Source organism: Capsicum annuum, chromosome 6, assembly GCF_002878395.1.
Source record: "Capsicum annuum cultivar UCD-10X-F1 chromosome 6, UCD10Xv1.1, whole genome shotgun sequence".
Classification (NCBI taxonomy): domain Eukaryota; kingdom Viridiplantae; phylum Streptophyta; class Magnoliopsida; order Solanales; family Solanaceae; genus Capsicum; species Capsicum annuum.
The window spans coordinates 35,580,575-35,598,111 of record NC_061116.1 but is presented as its reverse complement, the minus strand read 5'-3'; the positions used below and the strand labels follow the sequence as shown (position 1 = coordinate 35,598,111).

Here is a 17,537-nt window from a genome sequence, read left to right as displayed (position 1 = left end):
GGAAAAATATCAAATTTTATGAAATATTTTAAAAAATAAGAAATTTAATATATTTATACCTTTTAAATTTATGTTTTTACATAATTTATCCTTAAATGTACAAAATTTGTACTACCCAATTGGGAGTGTCCAAATTAGGTATTTGTGCAATTGCCCCTGTTTAAACTCTGGATATTAGGGCCGAACAGTGCTTTGGTTTGGGTCAGCTTATATCCATCCAAATATACCCAAAATGTATACACCACAATCAAAAGGTCATTTTTAGTAAAAGATGGTTGGTGATCATTAGCATATGGTAGAATACAAAGTCCAAAAACATGCTAATGATAAGTTGGTCCAATATTTGCCACGTGTCAACTCCTCTATCACACATGCCAGGACGAAGTTCTCATCTATTTCTTCTTCTTCCACCTTAGAAAATTAGAAAACATATTAAGCAAATAAAAAAGAATCAAGAAAAGTATAAACAGAACAAGGCACGAATAAATTGAAGAAAAATGAAATGTAACAAAGGAATAATGGAAGATGCAATATTTAATTTTCTAAAGCTTTTTTCCTTTTTCATCAAAACAAATACCCTTTCCATTTTGATTCAAGTGTCTTACTTTCATTTTTTGTCTGAATCAAAGATGTATTTTTTATATATATAATTTTATATATTTTGTAAGTTTTCAATTTCAACATTCTATATCACAAATTTAAGATCAAAAGATTTAAGAGATTATGCATGTTTTTATCGAAGATCATGAATTTAGAAATTCTTTTTATCATTTTTTAAGATTTGTTTTCTATAAAGTAAGACATTAGAATTGAAATAGAAGCATTGCAAAATTCTACAAACACAATAGGGCAGAATAAGGCTGCAGCTAATACATATGTGACAACTTAGCATGAGTTTATTTTCATAAAATTACTCTACTATATGTATAGTCCAAGAGTAACGGGTGTGAACCACATACTACTTTATGTCCTACATTTGCGGAGTCAAAAATTCTAATGAACTGAATAAATTGTAACAATGTCAAACATCTAATTTAAAACTAGAAACTTTATTTCTCATATGGGTAGATTCAACAAATTTTATATATAATATTCAGTCCCAAATTAAGTTGAGGTCGGTTATATGAATCTTCATTTCTTCATGTAAGCTTTTTATGAGGATTCATCATGAATTGACAAGTTTTATGCTGGTTGTCAGCATAATATGACCTTCCTCCTTTATTCAGACTTAAGACTGACGATGTAAGCAACTCACACAAATAAAATTATATTAAAGAAAAAGAAGAAACCATTAAATACAAGGGGAGAAAAAAAAAAGACTAGGGAAAGGATAAGCCACTTGTGGAGAACCCATGCCACAAAACACATTCATTTAATTCTCTTCACAATCTTCACTCATCTGACCAAAATTTAATCCAAACAACTAAGATATATTACCTACACTTACAATATTGGTTCTTGCCCCTTTATTCATTACACCAAATTCCTATACAAAAATTCAAGAATTAACCAATTCGAATGGCTTCTTTGAACTTTTTTGTTCCTCCAATTGCAACTACTACCCAAAGAAGAGTAGTATATAATAGAGCTACATCAGCAAAAAGTTCTGGAGGAAGCAATGAAGAGAAGTCAATCTTGGATTTTTTCCTAGGGGCATTAACAAAAGAAGACCAATTATTGGAGACTGATCCAATCTTGAAAAAAGTGGAGGGTAAGAGTGGTATCACCACAACTGTCAGCAGCAGCAAGAAATCAGTTTCAAGCCCTCCTCCCAAGAAGAATTCCAATGGTTTTGGAGGCTTCGGGGGCCTCTTTGCAAAGAAAGAATGACTAGAGATGGATTTAGAATTTTAAATCAATGGATATGAAGTCTTATAAAACATTCATAAATGTCATGCACTTGATATTGTATGTCAATCTATATATGTCTTCGCTTTGTAATTTGATCTGCAATTCTATAATTCAATTGATATCAACTTATTTAAAGTGTTGCACAAACTCTAATGAATTTGTTGAAGTATGTAGCTTTTAAACTGTTGTAACTATCAATTGATTGGGATGATCCGAAGCATTAAAATCATCCCTAGATTAAAATCATCCCTAGATTAGTTTAGGGTAAGTATGAGCTCACGATTTTTCTCATCGGGCCAAGATGGATTGTTCGACCCTAAAGATGGTAGAAGAGACGTCTTGTCTTAGTTAAAGGATGTTTGGTAGAAGAGACGCCTTGTCTTAGTTAAAGGATGTTTGCAATTTAGTTTGGATTTATTTTTACTTATTATGACAAATGTCGAAATCAATCAAGTTAGTTTTCTAATTACAATTTTTTATTTTAGATATGCAATATTTAAAATAGGAAAAATTAGAGTTAAATGTCTCCATCCAAATACGTCAAACAGTAATTTTGTTATGACTTCCAACAAACGCTACGAAAAAATTGAAATATGTCATGACTCACGAATTTCATTGCTAAAGAGCTCATAGCTAATGAAATTTTCTAATAATCTATTGTTAAATATGATTAACGGCGGATTATAAAAATGTGTTAGATAGGACAAACGCTCCTCCTCAAGTTTCAAATTCTTATCAAGCTAAATGGTGTCCAGTTGTAATCCTCATAGCACTTCAATAACCTAGATAAATGAAAAACTGGATTAACACCTGCCAAGCTGGGTGACAACGCAAGCTCGTAGACCAACTCCCCAATACACGATAAAATTTCAACTGACCAACCTATAAATCTCGAGCTCAAATTGTCCTCCTCAAAACGCATGAAAACCTTCATAGGTGAGACTTTCAATAATATCTGCTCAACTTCTATGAACTCCATTTTACAAACCTTCTGATTTATGTAGCTTTTTAGCCTACTTTGAGTTGTGATCGATCACTCAAAAATCAAGTTGACCTTATTTAAGGCCTCATTCTTCAAATCTGTACCGTATGGCCTAGCCTTAAAGGACTTAAATCAGTAATTAGTAAACGACACCTCCTATTATACAAGACCTCACATGAAGCCATCTGAATGTTTGATTAGTAGCTGTTATTCTAAGCAAACTTCACCAAAGACAAAAGTTAGTTCTAATGACCACCAAAGTTAATCAAACTAGCTCTCAAAACGTCCTTGAGAATTTGGCTAGTCTACTCGGACTAGAATCTGGCTAGTCTACTCTTTACTGGTAAAAACTTGTGACAAGCTTAATATATGTTCTTGGGTCCTTTTGTACGGACTTCCTGAAATGACGAGCTTAACATATGTGTCCTCACCATCTATGCTGAAATAATAGAGTGCAAGTTTAGAATACTGGACAAACATTATACACAATATGGAATCAAATTAAAGATATTTTCATAAGGACTTTCCATAGGCTCCTGAATATAGATATATATGCTAATGTATCAATCAGCGGGACAATATTAGACATATTGATTTTTTACTTAAGAGACTAGTGAGCCTAGCACTCCAATACTAATTTGTCAGGACCTAAAAGTCAAGATCATGATGACACCTACCTCATCCCAACCCTGGATAGATAAGCTATACACCAAAAGAGATAAAGATACAGAAAGGATCCATGGGGCTTTACAACCCATATACTATCATAATACCATAATCAACTCGACCAGTACATCACTTGGTCAAGTATCTTATTTATTTCAAAAAAGTCAGTATCTCTCAGTGATTCCAGTTCCATAAATTCTATGAATGGAATAAAGATGCATGTTGAAAACCAAACAAATGTCATGTGATAAATTAACATAATACTGATATAAATATGCTCAAATCTCCTCAAATCTAAATAGATCATGATATATAATCCAACATATAGTAACATGGTAGTAAAGAGTTATGTTAGATATCAAATATCAATTCAAGCCCTCACTCAAGCATCACAATAATACAACAACAACAACAAACCCAGTGTATTCCCACTTTGTGGGGTCTGGGGGGGGTAAGATGTACGCAGTCCATACCTCTACCTCTGATGAAGTAGAAAGGCTGTTTCCGAAAGACCCCCGGCTCAAGTTACGAGATATCAAACAAACACATAGTACAGCACAGAAGCAGATGACATAACATAGATACTGCAGCCATAAGGAATATAAAACAGAGTAAAGCAGGAATGCAGGAATATAAAGCAGAGGAAAGCACACAGATTCGTAACAAACATAGAACACGGAACACGGAACAGAACATTGAATACGGAATCATACCAGGAATACACCCCCACCAATTACCTCCCTACATTAGCGACCCGAACAGGCCCTAGTCCTCTGCCGTAATTCGCGTCTTCCAGACCTTCCTATCTAGGGTCATGTCCTCGGTAAGCTGTAACTGTTCCATGTCCCGCCTAATCACCTCACCCCAGTACTTCTTCGGTCTACCCCTACCCCGTCTAAAACCATCCAACGCTAGCCTCTCACACCTACGGACCGGGGCATCCATGCCCCTCCTCTTCACGTGTCCGAACCATCTCAATCGTGCTTCCCGCATCTTACACTCCACTGAAGTCACCCCAACCTTCTCCCGGATAGTCTCATTCCGAGCTCTATCCCTTCGGGTCAGTCCACACATCCAGCGCAACATCCGCATTTCTGCCACCTTCATTCTTTGGGTGTGGGAGTTCTTAACTGGCCAACACTCCGCTCCATACAGCAAGGCCGGACGGACTACCACCCTATAGAATTTACCTTTAAGCTTGGGCGGCACCTTCTTATCACACAGCACCCCCGATGCAAGTTTCCACTTCATCCATCCCGCCCCGATACGGTGCGAGACATCCTCGTCAATCTCACCGTTACTCTGGATCACGGACCCGAGGTACTTGAACTTATCCCTTTTCTTTACCTCCTGCGCTTCTAGCCTCACCACTACCTCATTCTCTCGCCTTACGTCATTAAACTTACAATCCACATACTCTGTCTTGGTTCTGCTCACCCTGAACCCTTTAGACTCCAGAGTTTGCCTCCACAGCTCTAATTTGTCGTTCACACCCCCTCGCGTCTCATCTATCAGGACTACATCGTCTGCAAAAAGCATACACCACGGCACCTCCCCTTGGATACGCCGCGTTAACACATCCATTACTAGCGCAAACAAAAAGGGACTAAGAGTAGATCCCTGATGCAATCCTGTCAGGACAGTGAAATGCTCTGAGTCTCCTCCCGAATAATACTCAAACAGGACCAAAACCAACCCCCTACTTAGACATCACAGTAATAATAGTCTCTCAAGACAATAATAAGGTTTACATAAGCCCTCACATGAGAATATGATATAATGATGATCTCAAAAGTTGAATCACACGATCAAATCTCCAACCCATAGCATACTTCACATGAATGATTAATTACCCAACCTGGTCTGAAAAAAGTTAAGTCATAGCCTACGATGGAAGCCAAAACTCTAGCCTAGACCCTTCAACAAGGACCTATTTATTTCGTCTGGCCTCGTATCAAACCAATTTATCAAAAACTTAATCAACATATCAAAAGAAATCTAACGATACTCATATTAGCTACATTTATTTTGGGTCAAAAAATAGTTTAAAAATTGATTCCGAAGAATAAAGGGTGAAATAGAAATTTTATTTAAAAAATCAAATTTTTCGTACTTCTTGAATTCTAAATATTAAAATCTATTGAAAAATTGAAATTTTTTCTTTTAAAAAAGATCATTTTCTCACTTTTACCGGGTGAAACCCTAAAAATTCAAGTTTAGAAGTTATTTTTAAGATAAAATCAATGAATGATGATGGAGATCATTTTTAGAATCTTACCTAAATACTCTTGATGATAATCCTCTTTAAAACTCTTAAAATTGAGCTCTCAGAGCACAAAATGGTGAAAATAGACAAAAATTATGAATTTTTTTTTTTATATTTCCTAAGGATTAAATGTCCTTCGCAAACACATGTCGCGAACATGTGGTTGAACCAACACAAACTTCCATGAATGCAATAAGACCATCATAAATGTGATGGGCAACCGAACTAGACCCAAACTGCTAACGCTTTGCTAATATGGCCACCATCTTGCAGTTGCAATGACCAAAAACTCCAACCTTTCGTAAACACTGAGCCATCTTTATGATCCAAATAAATAATAAAATCCTTTCTAAAAAGGTGAAAGTACCCCTACAAATACAAAGAAGAAATATTGTTCTATGCGATGCAATAGCTCAACTAAAGAGAATTATGAAAATTTCTACTTCGAGACCTTATTGAAGTAAACTAATAATTCTACTAGGGTAATTTCAACGTTATGAACTCAATGAAATCATCAAATTTATTAAAAGAGATTTTTTTCTAAAAGTTACCCCCGAAAATTCTTTTAGGATGATTTAACTAGTTTCTCATCTAAATGCTCAAATTCTAAATAAAGACTCAAAATCCAAACTAATTACACTAATATCCAAAAATCAACATTTCAAATCTAATAGAACTGACATAATCACCATTCAATACTCGAATCATAAAGTATTGACTAAAGGCAAACTAATCACTTTCAAGGCTACTTATCACTCAAAATCACTCTCAAATATTTTGAGGACCGCACTAACCATCTCCACAACTCACTAGTGACATAAAGCAATACAATGAAGAAAAATGATCAAAATACAAAAAAAAAAAAAGGATAAAAATTATAATAAGAACTATTCTAATTTGATAAAAATAATGTGCGGACCTTGATTTCAAAACTTGAAACACGTTCATCATTGAAACCAAATGAGTCTTCAAAAACATAATGAATGAATCAAATAAGGTAGTTTGAAATAAAGCTCAACTGATTTCTCATGGCTTCTCACAATAAAAAAGGGTCAAGTATGATAAAACATTTACACCAATAAAAAGATTAGAATTCATGCAGATCTTACTTGCATATGTTTCTTGTAAAGATTCTAAATTATTTTAAATAGATGTGAAAAATGCTTTTTTAAAAATTTTTATTGAGAAATAATTTTTTGTAAAACAACCTCCTGATTCTAAAAAATTCAAAAAATCTTATCATTTCTTCAAACTATCGTAGGCTCTCTATGTTTAAAACAAGTACCTCAATCTTGATACAATAGATTAAGCAACTTCTTAACTGATCATGATTTTACAAGAAAAAAAATTTATACTACTTTGTTTATCAAAAGAACTCCCCCTGAAAATTTTATTATTTAAATTTATGTTAATGATATTATATTTAGAAGTATTAATGCCGATTTATGCAATAAATTCTTTGAGTTGAGCATGATTAATGAGTAAACTTTCTTTATGGAACTACAAATTCATCATCCAACAGAAAAAACCTTCATTTGTCAATGTTAGTAGAGTAAAGAGCTCATTCAAGTTTGGCATGAATGATGTTAAATCTACCAATACTGCAATGAGCTCCATATGTATCCTTGAAGTTGATGATAGAGGTAAATCTATTGCTGAAACTAGTTATCATGGTATGAATAGTTCATTGTTATATCGTACAACCAGATGACCAAACATTTTTTTAGTACCTATAAATGTGCTAGATTTCTGTTAGTTCTCAAGGAGTCTCACCTGACTGCAGTCAAGTTTATTATTCGATATCTCCTTAAGATTGTCTCTTATGGACTATGACATCCTAAATCTAATTATTTTAAGCTAAAAAGTTTTTTAGATTCAAATTATGCAAGTGATAAAAGTGATAAAAAGGCACAAGTGACACTTGTCAATTCATGAAAAAATCTCTCATTTCATGGAATAGCAAGAAGCAAAATTGCATTTTTCTTTCTACTACTGAATCTAAATACGTATCCATTGGGTTATGCAACATTCAAATATTTTGGATGACTCATCAGCTTAGTGATTATGACTTATATTTCAAGCCTGTGAAAATTTTTTGTGACAATTTTAATGCTATCTATTTATCTTAAAATCTTGTGCATTTTTCTAGAGAAAAGCATATTATTATTAAGTACTCCCTTCGTCTCATTTTATTATGTGTCATCATATTTTTTTTGTCCATCTCAAAAAGAATGTCATCTTTCCATATTTGAAAACTATTTAAAGACATAATTTCTCTTTTTCTCTTATTGGTCCCACTTAATTAAAAAAAAAAATAGTAACACATTTTTTAATAAAGGACAATTTGGTAAATATTATCAAGTCTTTCCTTATTTCTTAAGTTCCGTACCCGGTCAAATGCCGGCACATAAAATAAAACGGAGAAAGTATTATTTTATTAGAAATCATGTTTTAAAAGGAGATATTGAACTATCCTTTGTTAGTATTTTTTTAGTTAGCAGTCATGTTTACAAAACCTTTGTTGGAAGAAAGAAAATCTCTTGGTATTATTCCAAAACCTTTTGAAATCATTTATTTTCTTATCGCATTTCTAAAATTATGTATAAAAGTTGCTTTGATTAATTGCTTGATATTAATTGATGTACTTGCTTTTATTACTTGTTCTTCCTTTTTGCCAACAGACACAAAAATTTTGTGTATGTTAATTATGACGACTCATTTCTCTGATTGTAGATGTACCTTTATTTCATTTTCTTCTCTTCTCTTCTCTTATATCTTTCACTTTATTCCGCCTGTCACTGTCATCTCTTTATATCTATTCTCCTATATGATGAAAACCCCTGATTCCTCTTCCATGGGTAACTAAAAAATCTCTCACATTAAGGAAAAAGGAAAAGTCTCCTCCCCTATTTCTCTTGGCCCTAATTTCTTTGAGCAAAATCTCAAGCTTCTAGTGATTCTTCTCGATCAAAATGGTGTTATCATCCTGATGAGTCCGCATGCTCTATAAAAGGGTAAAATTCGTCTGTAACATTTATTTAAATATTAAGATTGATTTTTAAAGACCCTCTAATTAAATTCATTTTTACTCTCTCAAATATTTGTTCATTGCTCATGGTAGAAGTGTATATCTATATCTTTTGGAGTCTTATCACTGCCCTCATTAACCCTCTATTTAAAGTTCAAGGTTGGGCAGATTTTTTCTCTTCTACTCCATAAACTACTTAGAACCCCCTGTTTGTCTCTTTTTATGTTAACTTGAGGTTCTTTTGTTCTGATGAATTGTGGGCCCTGTTAATGGGTAAAAGAATTTATCTTGACTATGGTATATTTGATTCTACCTTTGAACTACATTGCACTGGTTATTCCACCTTCTTTAAGAGTCCCTAGCACTATGATTTTGATGTTTCTTTTGAACAAGCCAAATGATTCATTGCACTGGATTACTCAAACTCTCTTCCCTTAGCTTTTGACCTCAAAGAATCTTTTCTGTAAAGCTTGTTCATTGCTCATGTCATTTATCTTGACTTTGGATATCTCTCAACCTTGTCTCAACGTTATAATCTATTTACTTACTATCTCATTTCTCAGTGTAAGATTAATCTCTCCTCTTTCATTATCAACTTTATAACTGAAGTTGATATTGATCACTCAAGCATTCTCTATGGGTTACTAATTGCCCATTTCTTGGAATCCAGCAACATCTTTCTTAATGGCATTCACTATATTACAGTGAAATAATGTTATAACTCCAAATACTTTATTAGTATGAGGTATATTCTTTTTGATAATAGTTGGGTTCTAAAGACTGATGGTTTCCTTATCAGTACTCTCTCCTCTCTAAATCTTAGGTCTTCTCCCTCTCATAATCCCGATTCCTCATTAATATCTACAGATGTTCTTAATCACATTAATGATATGGATTCTAGGTTGGATGTTATGAAGGAGCTTTTTCTTACATCACCACTTTCAGATGGTTAAGATTCAAGCTACCAGTAAAGAGACCAGTGCAGACGTCGCTCGCCTTCACCTAAAGTTGGATAAAGTGACTAAGGAGGCTATCAAGATTGATGGAAAAATTCAAATTGTAGCTAATTCTTTTTCCAACCATTGTTGATCAATTCACTAATATGAAAGATGACACTACTAATATATTGACATACTTTCTTAGTTGTTTTGTTCCTCTTTCTCCTCCTTCTACTTAAGACTTTATTTTTGCTCTTTCATATAATGTTTTGCTATCTTTTGCTTCGTATTTGAGCATAATTTCATGAATACTTATTTCCTGTATAATTTAATTATCTGCATATCTTAGCAATATTATCTTTGTGTGCATATCTTCCTTTTTGATTGATGTCAAAAGGGGAGAAAAAGTAACATACATATATAGGTCGACTATGCTTAAGAATGTAGCAATTATGGGGAGAGGGGGAACAATCTCAATCAATCAACTATTCAAGAGGAGCTAAATAGTCAGATGATTAAATTAAATTCTAAATTGTCATTCATAAAAAAAAAATCGATTATTGGTAACTAATTTTAATGTTTGACAACTTGCATGATCTAGGTACATTGACTAGAAAACGAAAAAAATAGTATCAATCACAAGCAAAAGATACTTACCAAAGCTACTTTAAAGAAAAGCAATCAACAACGGGCTTAAGGATAATTTTATAATTGTAAAATCGAGCAATTTCAAATCAGCCTCTTTATTAAAGATCTAGACACCCAATTTTGTCCCTTTCAAAAATCTAAATTTTTACCTCACGTTATCATACACCCTCACCCATGTAATTATACCCCACAAAAGTATAAAAATAACAAAATTTTAATAAATTCCTAAAAAATTAAATCCCTAATATTCCCTTATCCTAATAAACTTTATCCCAACCAACTCATACCCCTCACTCCTACCTCACCCTACCCCACTGTACCCCCTACCCCACCCCTTTTATCATATTTTTTCCCTTTTAGTATATAGGGACAACACACACCATAAATACACACATCACAGCAATTTGGAGGAGAGCACGCAGAATATACACACCACACATACACAGTGGAGGGGACTCTATTTTCCCTTCATTTTCTTCTTCTTATCGCACATACACAGAATACGCACATACATATAGACCCAAGGGAATAGCTTTTTCCCTTTTTCTTCTTCACCATCTCACAAACACACAAAGCATACGCACATACATATAGAGCTCATTGGAATGGAAGCAAAAATAGTGAAAAGATGACGGATTAAGCGAGAAACGAGAGTTGATTGGAGAATGGGGAGATAGAGAGAGAATCAGGGGAGAAAGAAGAGCCAAAAAAGTAGAGGGTCTCCGGGAAATCCACTGGAATGTATGAAAACTGGTTGGGTATGGTCTTTTTTTTTTGTGATATCCGTTTTAGGTCAATTTGGTTTCTGATTTCACAATTTCGCTATTGGTGGTTGATTCGAATGGAGGTCAGGTTAAAGTTTGTCGAGTTGTTGTTCATTATTGAGGTTTGACGTTGAGGTTTCATTTGGGTCAAGGTTCCGTTGCTTCATGAGTTTCGATCTATCATTGGTTTTTCAAAATAAAATTATTAAATTGAGGTCCAATTCTACTTCCTCCATCTTTTTGTTTCATTGTTTATTTTATTCGATGCATTGAATTGAACATGGTATGAATTGTTGTTGTGGCAATTCTGTGATTAATTTTGTGATTATGGACTGCGTGTTGAAATGAAACTTTATTTGTGTTTAGAACGGATTTACGAGGGGGCTGAGAATTAAAAACGGATAGAATAATGAACGTGATTAGTTCATATTGATTAATTGATATTTGTTTGATGCAAATAGACGTCGAATTTTCTAAGTTTGATAATATCACGTTTTAGATCGAAACTAATAGGCAAAAATTTAGGTTCGGGTAGGCAAAGTTTAGGAATGGTGTTTTGATTAATGTTTGAATGTATATATGGTAAATGTTTTCTAGTTTATCGTACTCGATTCAAGTGTATTCATTTAGCCGGGGAATGCCTAGCGGACTCATGTATTTATTCATTAGGGAATGCCCCGACGTATTATGTCTTCGAAGGAGGTTCATGATCAAGGTTCAAGGCATCAGGTAAAGCATTGGAGCATAGTTTAGTATTAGTGTAGGTTAGCGTAGGTTTACATTTTTGCATGTTTCTATATTTGAACTGTATAATTGGACTGGACTTTTTATTTTTGAGATTTGTTTTGTTTGTGTTTGTTTTTTTAATTGTTGGTATTTTATAAGGTTGATACATTCGTAGTGTCAAAATTAGTCGATATGCTCCACAAAGTGATTGTGTTCAAATCAAGGGATCGAGGGGTGCCTAACATCTTCCCTTCAGTTAACAGAATTCCTTAACTAGAATCTCTGTTTGCAAACCAGTTTAAAGAATCAAATCATTTTGAAAAGGATTTTCCAAAGGTGACTTGGCACATTGAATTATGCCAAGTGGCGACTCTGAGTTTTGAATATAAACAATCCTTTTTCAAAAATAAATTTTCATTTTTGTCACTTAATAATAAGAATCCTTTCAAACTTAAAATCGAAGTTTTTCGGTTGAAAAAGTTAAGGGTGTGACAGCTTTGGCGACTCTGCTGCGAAATTTTTCAGAATCTGAGCTTATTTTTGTGGAGTTGTATCGGCTTAATTTGACATTATGGGTGTATGAAAATTATTTGTGTTATCGTTTGTTTTTGTTTTATCGTTGTTAAGTGCCTACTTGCTACGTGTTTACAGTTTTTCCTCTTATGTGTTATCGCTTAATATCTGGCATCATTTGCATAACTCGAGTTAATTCTTTCTGCAACAACTTTTGTAGTACATGTTGTGTACATGACCTTTAGTTGAGTCACCCTTATTGTAGGAGGGGGAGCCGTCGGCTGGTATGGAGTGGGTGGAAAGCTATCACAGCCACTATCAACCATACACTTCCCCGAGCAGCCTTGTTAGTGAACCCCAGTATAGGTCAGCCTTTAGGTCATGCTTATTTGCAGCATATTGAGACCTAGCGGGACCCACATGGCCCTTTGTAGGAGACTCATTCCTAAAGTATTTCTACATGCTAAATGTTGCATCTTTGAGGGTAACAGGGTTATTTGACGGACTGATTTGGGAAAAACATGTGCTGGAATTAAAAAAAAAAGTGTATAGGCAAGAAAAAAATTGAAAAAAGAGGAAAAAAAGAAAAGTGAATCAAAGAAAGAGTTTTGTAGTTTACTTTTAGAGTTGTTTATGGCTTTTGTTCTTCACAACCCAAAAAATCAAAAAGAGTTTTACCTTTTGCACTCATTTTCTCAAAACATCAAAAAGATTTACTTTTTGTTTCTTTAGTAAGCATTTATGATTCAAAATTTTCAAAAAAGATTTTTTTCTTTAATAGGAGCTTTTTATAAAATAAATTCAAAAAAATGGTAGAAGTTTTGTGCATTTCATATAACGAAAATACCAAAAAGATTTTTCTTTCATAGCTGTTAGTGCCATTTTTATGTTTAAGTGTTAAATTGAAAAATCAAAAAGATTTTATTGGGGTTTTTCATCGTCTGCCTTTGCCGTGTTCCTCAAGTCATGGTTCATCAGTATCTTTAATTGTCCAATCTGGACGAACTATGCACCCCAGATTCTCCTCTCTCGGGAGTGAGATATGTAGGAGTCTATTGTGGGTTCGGAGATCTTATTCAAAAAAAATTCAAAAAGATTTTCTTTACTCTTCATTTAGAGTAGGTGTTAATATACATCTCTAAAAGAAAAGCACAGAAAGATTTTTCCTTTAATAGTTTCAAGTTTCATTTTTCATATGAAATTCAAAATTGAAAACCCAAAAAGATTTTTCTTTGGTAATCATAGATTTTGTTTTATATAGGAATCTGAAAATTCAAAAAGATTTTCTTCACTCTTTATTTAGATTAGGTGTCATATACATTCTTAAAAGAAAACTACATAAAGATTTTCCTTTAATAGTTTCAAGTTTCATTTTCGCATGAAATTCAAATTCAAAAAAAATAAAAAAGATATTTCTTTGGTAATTATAGGTTTCATTTTGAATAGGAATGTTAAAGCAGAAAAATTCAAAAAGATTTTCGTCAATTATTTTGACAATTTGTTATTTTCTTTTCTTCTTAAAGTTTCAAGAAAAAAAAGCAAGAGAGTTTGATCGGCCATGTTGTACCAAAACTTCACGAACTAGGCATACCTGATTCTCCTCTCTCAGGAGTGAGATAAGTAGGCGCCCTTCTAGGGTTTGGTGATATTTTCCAAAGAAAAAGAAAAAGGCTTTGAGAAAGTGTTGAACTCTAACGTATTTGTTATCTCTTGTTTAGTTAGTTTAAGGTGGTTGGTTTGTGGCATTTTGGCTGGTCCCCCATATTGCACCAAGTCGAAGAGAAAGTTATGACCAACAAGGATACCGAGGCTATTGTCACTAATCAGATAGGGAGTTTGAGGAATGAGAATTTAGGAGCTAATGAAGAGATTCGAAAATTAAGGTAGCAAGTGATAGAAATGCTTCGAGCTCAAGCTAATGGGTTCCACCTTCTCCATTTCCAGATGATAATTTGGAATATCTTTCTAGTTTGCCTCTCGTGTCACATGCACAATTTCCTATTTTTCTTGACATGCCACAACATGCATCAGGGTCTACTCCGGGGCAACACTATTCAAACACTTTCAATATTCAATTTCTCACTCCTCAACACAAAGTTACCATATACTCGAATCTACCTACTGTTCATATTTTTGCAATGCCACCCCCGCCAAAAGCCTGTAGAGTGAAGAATCACAACTTGGGGGTACAGAAGTGTCTCATATAAAGATCTGTGCATATTTCCAGGTGTTAATCTCCCTCTTGGCTTTAAAATACCAAAGTTTGAGAAATATAACGGGCACGGTGACCCAGTGGCACATTTGAGGCATTATTGTAACCAATTAAGGGGCACTGGAGGGAAGAAAGAATTGCTCATGGCTTATTTTAGTAAGAGTCTTTCAGGCCTAGCTTCAAAATGGTTTGGGACCAAGACATCGACAAGTGAATTAGTTGGGATGAACTAGCTAATGAATTCATGTAACAATTTCAATATAATGCGGAGTTGATTCCTGATGAAAAATCCCTAACTAACATAAGGAAAAAGAGTACTGAAAGTTTTAGAGAGTACGCGATTCGATAGTGTGAACAAGTTTCTAGGGTGAAACCTCCAATGAAAGAAAGCAAAATAGTAAGGTGTTTATTCAAGCGCAGGATAAAATATATTATCAAAACTTGTTACCTGCATTAGGCAAGCTATTTATTGAGGTTCTCAAAATAGGGGAGATGATAGAGGATGAAATTAAGATTGGTCGCATTGTGAGTTTTGTAACATTGAAAGCAACAACTCAAGCAATTCAAAAGGGTTCAGAAAGTGTTGGGGGAAAGAAGAATGAGAAGATTTATCTATTATTGTAGTTGGACAGCGGGTACGGTCAACAAGACCACGTCATCGTTATCCTCAGGCTCAAACCCATGTTCATGCCCAACCTCCATAGAATCTCTCCTAAAATCCATTATACTCCATTCCCTGACCTCTATATCTAGTGTATAATGTACAACCACATGTTCAACCCCTATCTTACCCACAATGGCATGCACTAACATCTCAGAGTTATCCTCCAACTCTACAAACATACCAAAGCCCTTCTAGGCCTAATTTTCGATCCAAGCCAAACAATGAAATTAGGTAGAGGGATAGTTTCACACTAATTAGAGAGTCATATGCCAGTTTATTTCAGAGATTAGTATAGCAGGTCATGACCACTTCTCCCCTTAGATATACTCCTGACCTGTATTTAAGAAGTTTTGATCCCAATGTATGATGTGCATATCATTCTGATGTTCAGGTTTATAGTATTGAAGATTATCGTGCTTTGAAAAGAGAAATAGAAAAGATGATTCAAGATAAATCGATTATGGTGCAGACCATTGATAGTGGTGAATGCTCTAGTTATGCTGATGTGCAAATCAGTGGCTATGATGTCAAGCTTGGCAATTGGAAAGTCACTCCTATTGTTGGTAGTTTTTTTATTTTTTTTGTCTATTTTTTGAATTATTTTAGGGTTGTAATTCAGAATCTATCTTGTTTTATCCTTTGTTGTTTATGTTCAAACCCTTCTATCTTTTACTTTAACTAAATGTAGTATCCCCTTTTCCCTTTGTGTTTTAAACATGTGTTGTTTGTCTGTTTTCTTTACATAATACATTTTATGTTGATTATAGTGTTATGACATGCCTACAGAATTTTCATCTAGATCTTAAAACTCAGTTTAAGCATGAACTTTGAATCAGAGGGTCAATGTTAGCAAAAAACATCTGAGAAAATAAGTAGAGTGTAGGAAAATTTGGTGACCATGTTGAAGCCTTCTTTCAAAATCAAGACAATTAGTTTGAGAATAACAAGAATAGCTTGGTCATCAATTGAAAATCATAGCTCAATTAGGTCAAATAATGGACGTGTGATCCCTATATCAAACGGAACAGAAAGAAAATCAGCTCCACGAAAGCATGAGTCATTTGATATGAGGAATGTACAATAAAGGTGGAATTTGCTAAAGAAATAGCGACGCACAGGATCAGTTAAAGTTAGTGTTGCAAAAAATATCACAAGTGATCTTCATCTTTCACTTTCATATTGCATGATGTGTACGTGAATTTTCAAGGATTGATATGACGAAGGCATTTCATTCTGCTATCCAAACATCGTGTCATCCTTTGTTTACCCCATTTGAGCTGTAGTATTATTTTATTTCATATCCCTCTTTTGGAATCAAGATAGAGTCAGCAAATCTTAAAAGAAAATTGTCGAGCAAAAGAATAAAGTCTGAAAAGTTTCAAAAAAAAAAGAAAAAATGTATCCAAAAAGAAAGAAAAGAGAAGAGTGCCAAGAAAAATAAAGTCATAAAAAAATCCAAAAGGAAAAAGAGTCAATAAAAGAAAAAAAGAAAAAAAAAATCTGAATCAAGCAAAAGAACAAGTTGGAGGAATTACGTGTGACCTGATTCTCCTCTTTTGGGGTGAGATGTGTAGGCTGCCCTACTGGGGACTCGGTCCAACTAAATGAACAATTTAGAATTGACCAGTCAAAAACTGGGGCATGACTTAATCTTCATTATTTGAGTCGATTCCAAAAGTTGTAAGTCCCACCCTATTTCATGTGTTGTTTGGGCCTCATGTCATCCTTTCTTTCTAACCTTATCCAAAACCCAAGTTATAACCAAATCAAAACCTTCATATCAATCTTTGAGGATGTTACGGCTAAGCATGCAAGGGAGATGATGATGCATTTGGGAACTACTCATCTTCCTCCGCATAAAGAATCAAGAGAGAAATAAAAATGAGAGAGTTTTATTGATGAAAACCCTCCCGAGCATCGTAAGATGATGGTAAGTTGAGAGAGATAAAAATGAGAGAGTCTTATCGGTGAAAACCCTCACAGGCATCATAAGGCAATAGTGAGCTTAGAGAAAAATGACAGAGGCTTGTTGGCAAAAACCCTTTAATGTGTCACTAGCTGAACGAGGTCTTAAATGTAATTGACCTAAGGAAGCAACTCAGTTTCAAGACCATTAACTCAACAACAATTGGTAGAAAGTTTGGATAGAAAGATCAGACAGCTTAATCCAAAAAGCATGGCATAATTATTAGAGTTGACTTTCATTTTTAGATAAATTTTTTGTTTCTTTGTTTCAAATGGGGACATTCATTGTCTTTTCTTTCTTCTCTTTATTTTGA

At 34.0% G+C, this 17,537-nt stretch overlaps 1 protein-coding gene across 1 annotated transcript; it reads left to right on the top strand.

Annotated features, from left to right (window-relative positions):
- The first annotated feature begins 1,518 nt into the window (after positions 1 to 1,518).
- LOC107874389 lies at positions 1,519 to 1,830 on the top strand. The gene has a single exon (XM_016721184.1). The coding sequence runs from the start codon at positions 1,519 to 1,521 to the stop codon at positions 1,828 to 1,830; it is 312 nt and encodes a 103-aa protein (XP_016576670.1).
- The last annotated feature ends 15,707 nt before the right edge of the window (positions 1,831 to 17,537 follow it).

Coding starts and splice junctions, on each gene's coding strand:
- LOC107874389 (XM_016721184.1), top strand. CDS start 1,519: ATGGCTTCTTTGAACTTTTTTGTTCCTCCAATTGCAACTACTACCCAA.